The sequence below is a fragment of the Caretta caretta genome, chromosome 3 (genome assembly GCF_965140235.1).
Source record: "Caretta caretta isolate rCarCar2 chromosome 3, rCarCar1.hap1, whole genome shotgun sequence".
In the NCBI taxonomy this organism is placed as follows: Eukaryota; Metazoa; Chordata; order Testudines; family Cheloniidae; genus Caretta; species Caretta caretta.
The window spans coordinates 57,061,399-57,075,315 of NC_134208.1; the positions used below are offsets into that span (position 1 = coordinate 57,061,399).

At 41.4% G+C, this 13,917-nt stretch overlaps 1 protein-coding gene across 2 annotated transcripts in view; it reads right to left on the bottom strand.

Moving 5' to 3' along the window:
- Positions 1–13,917, bottom strand: part of B3GAT2 (beta-1,3-glucuronyltransferase 2) — a 55,542-nt gene that overhangs the window by 7,037 nt on the left and 34,588 nt on the right. Inside the window, exon 3 of one of the 2 annotated variants that reach the window (XM_048845994.2) lies at positions 860–1,729. The exons of the other annotated variant lie outside the window; for it this stretch is intronic. Within the exon in view, the coding sequence (XP_048701951.1) occupies positions 1,575–1,729 (155 nt within the window). The 3' untranslated portion in view covers positions 860–1,574. Of the gene's footprint in view, positions 1–859; positions 1,730–13,917 lie in introns of those variants that run through there. 2 annotated transcript variants of the gene reach the window in all.

Sequence of the window (13,917 nt, forward strand, 5' to 3'; positions counted from 1 at the left end):
AGTCTTTAAACCACGACCTGAGGACTTCAGCAGCTCAGACATACTTTCGGGGTTTGTTACAGGGGTTGGTGGGTGAGATTCTGTGCCTGCATTGTGCAGGTCAGACTAGACTATCATAATGGTCCCTTCTGACCTTAAAATCTATGATTCTATGTAGACAAGGCCTGAGTAGGCAAATTCATTTTTTCCCTTCATTTGTCTTTAGTTCTGTAAGGGCAGAAACTAAATGGCTCTATAGCTGAGAAAAAGACTGAAGTCCTTCTCACCAGTAAGACCTAACCAAGGAAGCAGGCCTATTGTCATAAATGGAGACATTCACTTTTCCTGAATATTGAAAGAAAAAATTTATATATATGTGCATACACCCTAGTCGATTCAAGAACATGTTATGTTTATTATTGTTTAGTTAAAGAATACATTTCTAACAATTTGCCCAGCCAGTGCTGCTTTTCTGTGGGAAGTTATAAAGAAAATTGTTATTCTGCACAGCATTTGCTGCTTAGATTAATCTGTGGATACACATAAATCCCTTTGTTTAAAGCAAGCAGTTGTGAATGTTAGCTCCTTAGTGGCAGTGGTTACACTGCAGCAGTTATCACAGATGAGAAAATTAACTCCTGACTGACAACATCCTTTCTGAGTAGCTTTCAAGGAACAAGCACCACAAAAAGCTTATCAGCTCTAAAGTAACTTGCATATACTCTCTTTAAGAGCAGTAACCCAACCTCAGAGATTCTCTGGCTTCCAAAACCAGACTTACCCAAGCCTAGGAAATAAGGCAACATACGCTCATAGATTTGAAAGTTGGTTAGAAGTAAAAACCTTAATGTTGGTTATGGGCTTCAGCCTAGCCCTTATCTCCCTGCAAAAAAACCCATCTCATTCCACAGCAGGACAGCTTCTTTTAAAGAGCAGATTAGGGTTTTAAAAATAAATAAATCTGGCACTGAAAACATTCATCCCTGGCTTAGCCTCTAAGCAAAATACATGAAAATAGCATCTTTGAGAAATGTCCCAGGGCTTTCCATGGTGGGAATGCCCATCAGTAGAACATCACACTACAGCTCACTCCACCCACGTCTGGATACAACAGCAGCCTCAGGTCCATCCAGCTTTGGAGATTCACAAGCTAAGCGCTTAAATTCACTGCAGACTGCAGAGAGTACTGTCATGGCAGCACTACTAAAGAAGATATGTTGGTAACAGGGTTTTGTAATGCTGCTTCAATTAGAAGCATTCTCCTTTTTTTTTTATCCAAGGATGTACATTTTCTTTGTGTGTTACAGATGGACATCATGAGTTTTGTAAAGCAGACATCTAAAGCTTCTCTAAAATTAGTCCAGGTGTTACTTTGATGATGATCTTCCATTTTACTCTATCGCCCTCTAAGTGGATTTACTTGTTTGCTGGAAACTGAAGTAGTTCTTCGGGTGGTTCCAGCCAGGAATTCCAGGCTTGTGTGTGTGCACCAAAGCAGGAGAACATTGCTTAGCAGTACCTGTCAGGGCAGTGCTTGCTCTTGGACAGTTCCATTCTTTCCTTATTGAGTAATTCCACAGGGTTGTGTTAGGCAATTACTTTTCATTCCTAGGACTGCTGCTGTGTGGAGTTTCACAGGATTTCATATTGCCTCCCTCCTGCTCAGTGTTGACATCCAGCTCTCTCCACATCAGCCCAGCCAGTACTGTTGAACACCTGGGCCATGCATGATAGCTAGCTGTCTGAAGGCCTATTGGGATAAGACTGAAGTTATGTGGGAAAGCAATTAGATACACCAAGGAATTATACCTGCCCTTCTTGCTGAGGTGCTGTTTCTACTACTTGTTCACATTCTAGGAGTTGTGTTAGATCCCCAACAGCTCTTAAAATGATCACATGGCAGCAGCCTCCATGAACATTTTTCCCATCCTTGTCTAGCCAGGAGACTGACTGATTTTCTTGGATGAAGACATTGCTACTGGGATCCATGCCTTTGTCACCTCAACATTAGATTATTCCATAAACTCCTGATGGGGCTGCACCTAAGTCAGCCTGGAAACCAAAAGTCATACAGAAAGCAGTAGCCTGTTTATTATACCTTAAGTATCTAACACCAGAGTTCTGTGACCTGCACTTGCTACCACTTGGTTTCCAGTCGGTATTGATTTTTACCTGTAAAAAGTATTCAGTGGCTTGGAACCTGCCTACTTCAGAGACTACCCTTTTCCTCGTACCAAAGTGCTTCAAGTGGAGGGGCTTGAGCTGGAATGCTAACCATTCAAAAGGGAGGGACCCCTGCTGACAGGACGCTTACCATGAGGAAGGCCTTCAGCTGCGGGACCTACTAATTCCTTAAACTGTTGGCCTTTAGAGATTAAAACCAAAACAAACAAAAAAACCCAGGCTTTTGGGAGGGGAGAGTCACAATTAATGCTGTTTGTGAGAAAAGGTGTTTTTGTTTAGGTTTGGTATCCACTATGGTAGGTTTCTTTGGGGGTGGGCTTTTACTTTCATTCTGATTGTCTTAACTTTGGCAAGGGCTCTTTCAGACTCTGACCAAGGATACCATAGATTGCAGGGCCCCCACTCCAAACCAATGGTCACTAAAACAAAAGTCCGTTCTCCTCTGCCTCAGTAGAACCATCAGAACCAAGGCCTTCGTACATCACAGATCTCACAATAAAGCAAAGCCTGAGAAATGCCAGCTCTTCAAGCCTCAGGAGACTCCAGCAAAATTCAACGTCTGTCGCACAATGGACAGAGAGCTCAAATTCATTTCCCCATGTTTATTCCCCCCACCCCCCGCTGTTCCTCAGACGTTCTTGTCAACTACTGGAAATGCCCCCCCCCCCCCCCCCGCGCTCTCCTGCTGGTAATAGCTCGCCTTAAGTAATGACTCTCGTTACAGTGTGTATGGTAACACCCATTGTTTTGTGTTCTCTGTATATAAATCTCCCCACTGTATTTTCCACTGAATGCATCCGATGAAGTGAGCTGTAGCTCATGAAAGCTTATACTCAAATAAATTTGTTAGTCTCTAAGGTGCCACAAGTCCTCCTTTTTATAGTCTATACAGTGACTCTCGTGGTCTACAGACAGGTGAGTGGATTCATCTTAATGCAACTACTACATCAATGCTAATGTCCCCCTGAGAATTCATCTGCTTTCCTTGAGCTAGCCTGGCATTAGAAGACTCATCATCCAACTTCCTCCCGAAGAAGATCAAAAACTCTTGAGCTAGAAATAAGCTAAAACAAATCACTAGCTACATTGTTTATCCTGGATGCTTTATATTCCTCAGCTAGGTCTATTGACAGTAATATAAACCTATGTGGTTTTGTTCCTGGAACACACATCCAACCAGCTCCTGGCAGGAGCACAATATGCTTCAAACTTTTTGAAGAAGCTTATAGACAAAAGTAGTGACTGAGTCTTTGGGTAAATTGCCTAATAAAAGGGAATATAAACCATAACAAACAAGTATTTTAGTGCATAGGCAGAAAGGGATTCATATCTGCTCCTATAGAGGACCTCCTAGTCCAGGACCCATCCACATAAATGGTTCAAGTAGATACCCTACAGACAGGATAAGTACTAGAGGAATCTGGCTTCATGATAAACCGACCCAGTTCATTGTTTAAAAGGAAACAATTATTCATCTGGGATGCAGAGAAATACACAATGTAAGTCACAATGTAACTCATCTCAAAGCAGTGAAAACAGCAGTTACCAAAGGCATAAGGCAGACTCAATGTTCCTCTGAATCCACAATCCAATTCCTCCTAAGTATATATTGGTGATGAGTGCCTACTGTATAAATGTACTACAGTGGACCAAATTCTACAGGATGCTCCTCTAGAGCTTTTCTTCTGTATCCACTGCACTTACTATGATCATCAACCAAGATCAAGATTCTCTCTGAAGCACCTATATCTTTTCAATAATGTACAAAGAGACAGATTTCAGAAAGGTCTCCACATCTATGAATCAGAAACAGATTATAGGGTCAGGAGGGGTGATGATCCCACTCAAACAAGGAAACAGTCTAAGTCAGTGGTTCTCAGCTTGTGGCCCAATCAGCACACAGCCGCGGCCCATTTGACATCCTCAGGGACATACAGGTAGTATTGGATCCAGCCCACAATGGTAGATAGGTGGAGAACCACTGGTCTAAGTAATACTGCAAAACTTAAAAGGATATTGACTGCAATTGGAACAACAACAACAACAAGAGAGAGAGAGAGTGTGCAAATACTAGCCTGGAAGTTAAAAGACAAGGTTACACTTAAAACCTCAAATGTTACAAAAGTAACTTTGTTTTTGGATCAGTCACTGTGAGGCTGGCAGACCAAGTGCCAGCTCTTGCCAAGTCTTTAAGCCCCAGCCAAATTCACTGCTGTACACCAGTCTAAGTCTGATACCAATCTTAACCATACTAACACAAGTGAAACAATGTGTTTAGGCATTATGAAATGTTTGTAAGTTGCTGCATGCACTAATCTCACTTATACTATCTTTATCACATAATATAAGAATATTTGAGTTTTTGCTTTATGACTGTAAAAAACAGTTTACTCTGAAACTGTGAGCTCAGTCAGGAGGGATTGTCTCCTAACCATCAAGAAGGCCTATCAAAACTAAATGGGTCATTGTAGGACATCACAATACGAAGACTGTTAATTGCCCCTTCATACCCATGAAGAAGCTAAAAGGGCTCACCAGCTTGAATTCTGGAAGAAGGGAATAAAAATAACTGACAAATTTTTTCATCTCTTTTGCCATTTGGACTCTGAGGGGCCGGAGCTACGAAACAGAAGCAGAGATCCCCAGGGTCAACCTGGGTTAGCCCTAAAAGATATTCAGAGCTGACAGATTACTACAACTCTGTCACCTTTTAAAACCATGGACTTTAACTCATTTGTGTACATATGCTTGTCTGCTCTAACCTTGTAATAACTCTCTCATTGCCTTTTCCGAGTTAATAAATCTTCAGTTAGTTTATTATAGCATGGTCTTTGGTGTGAGATTTAAGATACAAATTGACCTGGGTAAGTGAGACTGGGAGCAATATGAGTATTTTGATATCTTTGTTATAATATAGCAACCAACTACCATTTAGTCCAGCTTGCCTGGGTGGTAAAATAATTGGAATGCCCAAGGGGACTGTCTGTGACTCCATGGTAAGACTGTTATAGTGCTTTAGGAGTTCACACTTGTTACTGGGTTGGTGAAATCTAATTATAGAACATACCATCAGTTTGGAGTTTGTACTCTGCTTCTTGATAGTCTACCCTGAGGTTGGCACTCACACTCATGAGCCACTCCAGACAGCATGACAATCACCACTCTCAGAACTAGCCAAAACTAGTGGATAGACTTCTCTCCAAATTTTGCACATCTTTATTGGATCAGTAACTCATTAAACTGAGAAGTGATTTTTCTGGACTATTTTACTCTTATCACCAGAGAGATGTACAGCACTGTAGTATTTAAATCAGTGTTGCATCCTTAAGCCAAAATATTCCCACCTTAGCACTGATACAGCAAACAATAAGCAGTGACTGGAAAATGCAGTGAGACTTTTTTCATCTCTTCACTAAAAATGATCACCTTCAGGATAATCATTATAAACATTTCCACAGAAGTATGTAGGATATTTAATTTAAATTTGTTGCCATACTGTGTTGTACTGTAGCGCTATGAACCTCCTAGGACTGGACAAAAAACAGGTATCTTATATCTGAGAGTAACCGTACTTCGATGTAGGCAAACTATACAAATAAAGAGGAATAACTGGATTCATGTTTGCAGCCACATATTAGACTTCTTAAAGTTTTTATAACTCTTTCCAGTTTACATCCATGGTGCAAAAGGTTGGTGCAAAAAGGGGCAAAATTCTACTTTCATGGGTGACATTTTTATATCAATAAAACAGTAACTTAAAAAGTGACAAGTACATTCCATAAATATTCAATGCAGTAATGGACTAAAATACACACACACACTAACATCACCAAGTACTTGGAACACCTTGAGTAATAAAGTATCTATTAGACCAAGAGGTTTACAATGCTCAAGAATTTCATTTTGTCTTATAAAAATATAACCCATACGAAAGAACTCAAAATTTCCTTTTTATAAATCAAATCGCACTTAACCTTAATAACCATGTATAATTTAAAAAAAAAAAAGCCCTCCAAGATTAAAATTAAAACTCTCTTAATAAGATGGTAAGTAAATGCAAACTTACTACTCTCTTGATCAGAGTTTTAATACAAAGAAACCTATAAAGAACTAAGTCAAAACTGCTTTCTATATTTGTCAGATTATTTAGAGAAAAGCCTACAAAATTAAATGTTACTACTTCCAGGGTCATACAGTGTCAATTCAAATGATCAATAGAAAACTAAGTCAAACTTGCTTTTTATATTAGTCAAATTTGAATTAAATTGGTTATTTAACGGCAAGACATATATGGAATTAAGCCCCATAAAAGTAAATGCAGATATACTATTTTTGAGAACAGTTTCAATTTAAAAAAATAAATTGTTTAAATTATTCAAATTTCATTTAAATCAAACAACTGAGGCTCATGTGAATCATCTAAATTTTTCATCTGCAGGTTCACTCCACCTTCTTCTTCCTTTTGACTATTCAAAAATTAAACTACATAGCCATAATCATAACAAATACTAAATGAGAGTATGCACCCAATCAGGCTTCTATTGAAGGAAATGGGACAGCTCCCACTTATGTCACTGGGAGCAGGATCAAACCCCAAAGGCTGCTGATAAAAAACAGACAGCAAATCTTAGCACAGAAAATTCTTTTAACAGCACAAACAATTTTTCCCTTCAGCCAGTTAGGTCTAAATATGTATAAACTTGTTTGTCATTATAACAGATTTCTTGTTTTTCATTTCCAAAACATTGACAACATTCTCTGGTAATATGAATAAGATCCAAAGGTTACAATAAGGCAGCATTCAAGTCAGTACGTTTTAGCCAGATGATTCTGAAAATTATTGTTTACATTTCAGGCCAAGTCCACACTACGAACTTGCAGCAGCATAACTGTGTCGCTCAGGGGTCTGACAAATCTACCCTCCAGAACAACTAAGTTACACTGACCTAACTCCTGGTATAGACAGCGCTATGTTGATGGGGGGGCTTCTCCTGTCAATATAGCTACCGCCTCTCATGGAGGTGGATTAAGTGTGCCAATGGAAGAAGCTCTCCCATCAGCATAGGTAGAGTCGCCACTAAAGTGCTGTAGCTGCGCCCCTGCAGCGCCTTATGTGTAGACCTGCCCTTAGTTAGGGATCAAAATTAACCAGAGATTTAGAAATTAAAAATACAGAAAGAGATTCCTGAATTAAGTTTGTGTACAGTGGAGTCGCATCTTACGTGAGGGTTAGGTTCTAAAGTTAGCGCGTAAGGTGAAAATCGCGTATAGTCGAAATTACCCTTGAAAATCCCTTCAATCGCCCATAGAGTACAGTATACTGTACATGGTTTTGTGTATACAAACCTGTACAGTAATATGTATAAATGTATACAGTAATGTACAGTATATAATAAAGAGTACATATGCAAAATATAATTTTACTGTACTGTATTTTTAATGATGGGGTAATTACAGGGGGTCGTCAGGGTTTGAGGTCAATCCAGGAGATGGAGGTGATAGAAAGCTTGGGTGACGGAGAGCAAGTTGTAGACAAAGTGATTGGCTCTGGTTCAGCTCGAGAAGTTGATTGCGTAGGCTCATCTGCTGCTGGTTGTTTTTCCTTAAAAAAACATGGTGATCAGCAACTGTCGCTGTTGTCTCTTGAGCTGCTCAAACATTTCTTGATACGGTCTCAAATCGTCCGTAATACTACGTATGATTTTGAGGCTTCGTTCCGTAGAGGGATCGTATTCAGAAATTAAACCATTCAAGTGTTTCACTGCTTGGAACACTTCAGCAAATTTATGAAGATTCCAACTTGCTGGCTCTTCCTGTTCGTCGTCGTCATCTTCGTCTTCTATAGATGATTTTATCAGTTCCTCTAACTCTTCGTTAGTTAATGTTTCTCTATGGCTCTCAATTAATTCTTCAATTTCTTCCTCAAGGATGTCAACGAAACCATCACCACCCACTTGCCTGGCCATCTGAACAATGCGTTTCACTTCTTTGTCAATGGTCGGGAAACCCTTAAAATCATTCACACATTCTTTCCATAGGTTTCGCCAACATGCATTGACTGTTTCAGGCTTGACTGCATCCATTGCCTGTTTAATATAAGTGATGCAATCGGCAATGTTGAAGGACTTCCAACACACCATCACATTAAGATTGGGATCAGCATCCATAGCACTACGTATCCGTGAAGACGTAAGCCTTGTGTACGTGGCCTTGAAACAGCTAATCACGCCTTGGTCGAGACATTGGAGGATGAGGTGGTATTGTGGGGGATAAAGACTACTTCAATGTCGTTATGCGCAAACCAGTGTGCCGCAGGGTCGACAGGAGCATTGTCTATGATCAGCAACACTTTAAAGTCAAGTCCTTTCTCTTCGAGGTACCTCTTGACCTCCGGAATGAAACACTTGTGGAACCAATCCAGAAATAATGCTGCCGTCACCCAAGCCTTTTTATTTGATTGCCAGAACACAGGCAGGAGATTTTTGTTCTTGCCTTTTAGGGCACGGGGATTAGCAGCCCTGTTGAGCAAGCCCGGCTTTATTAAATGCCCAGCCACATTGCCACAAAACAACAGTCACATTGTCTTTAGCTACTTTGAAGCCAGGGGCTTGTCTTTCTGATTTCAAAATGTAAGTGCAGTTGGGCATTTTATTCCAGAAGAGCCCAGTCTCGTCAGCATTAAAAACTTGTTCCAGAAGATAGTCCTTTTCTTCTATGATTTTCTTTAATTGTTCGGGGTAGGCTTTTCCTGCCTCTTCATTGGCAGATGCAGCTTCACCAATAGTCTGCACGTTTTGGAGGTTGAAGTGGTTCCTAAAACTGTTAAGCCAACCTTGGCTGGCTTTGAATTCCTTCTCATCAGAAGGCTGTCCCTCTTCAGCGGGAGGTTTGAACAGCAGGTAGAGACTAAGAGCCTTTTCTCGCAACATGTTGCCATCCATAGGCACACGTTTACGGTTCATGTCTTCCAGCCATAAGTTTAATGCCTTTTCAATCTTCACTAAACTCTTATCACGCACCTGGCTCATCACCTTAGCAGTTACTGGAGCACTTGATGCCACGGCTTGATGAATTTCTCTCTCTCAAATCTTGATGGCATGGATGCTAGATTCGTTGCGGCTATATTTACGCCCCACGTTGGAGACCAACATACCATCTCTCAGTAAGTCCAACACAGCCAGTTTTTCCTCCAGCATTGGAACAGATCGCTGTTTCTTTGGTTGAGCACCAGATGAAGTAGTTGGCTTGCATTTAGGGGCCATGTTGTATGAAAAATATGTATCTTTAAACAGTAGAATCACACTCAGCATGGTGAGATGCTCACACTATGAGAGGCAAGCGGGAATGAGACCAACTGAGGGAACAGCAGATTCACGTCTCCCATCTCTCACTCACTCCAGGGCACACGCTCATTGAGTGGAATGGTGGGTGGAATCGCCCGCACTATTTACAGGTATCTTGTTGTTTTTCTTTTTTTTGCCGAGCATGTATAGTTGAATTTGCGTAAGTTAAATGCACATATGATGCAACTCACCTGTACTCTGGAAATCCAAGAGCCTAACGTGGTGGTGGTTTACTTTGGAAAGATGTTGGAAAACTGCCATTTTAAAAAGTAATTTTTAACATTAACTGAAAAAATATAAATCATTCCAATTATACAGATATTTATCCTTATTAACCTTAACCTAATAAATTCACATTTCCACACAAGTATAATAAATCTTATTCATATCTCATACATATCTGTGTGACATATCCTTTATAAGACCCCTACTAATGATGTTTGTGCTTTTAGCATGTATATTTTCTTTCAATGTATTCAAAGACTGAACCAAGACTGGAGGGAAGGTGGTTTTAGAACCGCCCCCCCCCCCCCGTTCCCCATCCCCTGACTGCCCGCCGGCAGAACCACTGCCCCCTGCTCCCTGATTGCCCCACCCCAGAACCTCTGCACCCTGCTCCATGTCCCCTGCCTGCTCCTCTGGAGCCCCTACCCCTTATCCAACTCCCTGCCCCCTTACCATGCCACTCAGAGCAGCAGGAGCTAGCAGCCCCATCGCTGTACTGCCTGACAGGAGCGCTGGTGGCACAGTGAGGTGAGGCCGTGGGGAAGGGGGGACAGCAGGGGTGGGACCGGGGGCTAGACTCCCTGGCCAGGAGCTCAAGGGCCGGGTGGAACAGCGCCGGATGTGGCCCGCAGGTGTAGTTTGCCCACCTCTGCTTTATGGACTTGAAATAAAAGTAAGTCACCAGGGGATAATAAGCATCAATGATGGCTCATTCAAGCAGGAGGAATTGTTACCCTACCATGGTTAGCCAATGATATAATACAAAGCACAGTTGTCTAGCTTTGCTCCATCCCAAGGTTTTCAACTGCAAAACATCAGAGACAACTGCAAACAATCTAAACCACTTCGAGGTAAAAAAAAAAAAAAAAAAACCCGAACATTTCAACAGACTGAGAATCACCCTTTATAGGAACAAAGACAAAGGCCTGTTTCAGTAGAACAGAGGGTGGGGAAAGGCACAAGCTCTCCATTCACTGAAGGGTGTTCTCATGAAAAAAAAAATGGATCCTGAGTCCTGTGATTCCAGCTACCTCTGCAACAGGCCGAATTTTGTGGGGGGGGGGGGATGGGGACCCTACTTTATTAGCTAGGAAATATAACTATTAATAAGTGTAGACCCAATTTTGCTTTTTATATTGTAATCATTTGTTTCCACCACACTCTCGTTTCTAGTATAATCTCAAAACTTCTTTAAATAAACAGTCTTTTGTTTTGTTACAAGTGCTGTGTGGTATACAGGAGCAGGGATTTAAGGTAGAACTGGGGTGTGACATGGCATATTTGGGAACAGAGGATCTGGGATTTCTGTGAGTAACCAACGTCAGAGGCTGGTTATCACAGAGGAACACTTCAAAGCTATTCAGAATGGGGTGTACCTCTTGTTGACCGACAGGGCTGGCATAGCCCAGAGGAGAGTGCTTGAGTGGCTGAAGGGCTGGTGGTGTCAGGGAGCTGACACCCAGCCACCCTGGGTAAGACTCCCTCTCGCTGGAGTCAGGTGAACAAGGTGACTCCCAGTCCTGGATACCCCAAGAACACTATGCCAAGCCAAAAGGATTGCTGGGAAACCCAAGCAACACCCCTCTTGGCCCTGGCTGTGCCCCCTACAGCAGAGTCTAGAAGAGGAGGTGATAGGACTGTCATGGTGACATTATACCAGCCAAGGATTCCCCTATGGAAAGGGAATCCTCCAGTAGCCAGATCCACCAGGAAACAAAGCTGCCCTAGCAGACGAAGGAATGTAGAACTAATTTGTAGAACTATGTAAATTAATTTGGTAATTTTGAACTGAACTGGTCAACAATGTTTCCAAATCCTAATGACTGAACTGGTAAAGAAATAAACTTGAAGGAAGTTTCTGATGGCCCCATAGCATTATATGACTGGGGAAAAACACATTTCTTATTTGAAACTGCCTTCAGTGCAGTCATGGCTAATGGTGGTGATGAACGAGAAAGAAGGCATCCTCTCCTTGTCATCTTTTGTGTAAGCTGGAGAAGGTACTGTTACAAATTTCTCTATTATCCCTCTTTGTTCTTTTGTCTTTTCTTTAAAGATTATATAAAAAAATGCAAAGGTAATACATCTCCAAAATATTGTGAAGCTAATAGAAAAAAATCTAATCACATGAGGAAAACAGGACTAAATAGTCAAGGACGGCTAAACTGCTGACTTTGCTGCTCTCTCAAGGTCTGAGCAACATGAAAAGATATAGAGGGTTTTTAGACTCTGCCTGAAGTGTGCACGGGTTGGATGGAATGGGATAATACCAGCCATGAGTTGCAGCCATTTCCATATTTAATTTTAGTGTAACCTTAAGTTTGAATTTCTAGTCTTTCTAAAATTTGTTTTTTAAAAGAAAATCTGTTTCCAGAAGTAACATATTTACAACCTTAATCTTGTTTAAGCATGAATTATGTCTGTGAATTAATTTTTAAACCCCTAAAAGGTGTGGAACTGAGCTATTTGAGAGGCAGACAGCTACCCCCTCTTTTTGTTATCTCTCTCCACTGAGTCACAATGATCCAGGCCTGGAAGTCTGCGTTCAAGGAGTGGTGAAAGGGGCGGGATCTTGCCTACTGAATTTGTTCCCTTTCGTGGTCCAAGTGAACCCATTGGGTAATTTCAGGGTGTGGATACAGGACTTTTGCTTGGTTAGTTTTATTTAATGAGACCTTTTATTTGCTTTATTTATTAGTTCCCACTAAGTCTCTTCAAATCACAGCACTGGCTTTAAATGTTGCACAGTGCAAACTCTACTTTCATTCTGTTTTTTATAAGATATGCAAGGCACTGCCAGAGTTAGAGAGAGTAAAATTCTATATTAAATAAATACGGATTGTCTCTGAGACTGATTACAACAGAGAATAACTATCCTATAATATTTGATGCAAAATAAGGTAGGCAAAGCTTGTCCTAGGAGCGTCTGCTGAAAAGTCCTCTGGGTTTGTTGGTGCCACACTACACTGTACCTCTATTTTTGTTACATATAGTGAAAAACTTGAAAGGTAGCTCTACTTTTCTTACCTCCTCTCACCCCTACCTAATATGGGCCCTCTATATTGGATGTAAGTGACAGTAGCAAACATTTCCAATGGTGGCTCTTGTTTTTCTAGAAGCTGGTTAATGTGCTGAAAACAGAAACCTTGGCCAACTTTCTTTAACAGGATAACCAGGCTTTAACATGAAAAACAGGGGTTCTTGTTGTGCAGTGGGGCAGGTATGTGCCAAAAGGTTTCAATGGGTAGAGAGAACAGTGCCCACATTCCTTGCTCCCCATTCCTGCCAGCCTCCCCACTTTTTGAATGAGAAACCAGTGTCTTTTCCTGTAATGGACAGAGTTGGGGGAGGGGAAACACTATTCATGCTTTTGTCCCAGTCCCTTTACTGTATTTTCTACCCCATTGCTGCGGACAACTCCCTTTTAAAGTGTGTACTTATCAGCTTTGCTCCAAGTGCTACCCAATATCTTGCTCTCCCTGTTCTGTCGTTCCTTGGCCTCCTCTTTTTCTCTTCAGGTTTCCTGCTCTCATTTTCCTTTGACTCACATTGTTCTCCTCTTGCTCCACTCCCACTTTCCTCCCCACCATTCACAATCCACTCTCATTCACTTCCCTCCCTCACTCTGCTATTGTTGCTTTTTGCCCATATTACCTATTCTCTCTCTCATTTTTCCATGAAAGGAATCCCAGGTCAACCTCAAGAAACCATCTGCAGGTGACACAAGGGTCTGGGCTTAAAGAAAAGTGGCTCCAAGTCTTGAGGGTTGCTGCCTTTGAATTTTCAGTGGGAAAAAACTTTCTGCTTTGATCAGAGAGAAATAACACTGGCAGCCATGGCAGCTTCTTGAACACACTATACCACAATAACTATAGCAACCACAAACCCCACCCAGAAAACATGGCCCCAACCTCCAAAAAAAACGAACAAAACAAAAAACACACAACCCAGACACAATCCAATGTTTGCAAAATTGATTGAGTGGGAATGCCAGGTGCCAGTAATCAGGAGTTTCCAGGGAAACTGGCCTTTTAGAGTCGCGAGACAAAGTCAACTACAGCATAAACAAGGGTAATCCCACTGAAATAAACAGGACTTGCCACCGATCTGAATTTGGCCCTAGATCTTGCAGTTTGGAATGCTACATCTACCAATTTAAAACCAGGCTACAGGAGACATACAACAA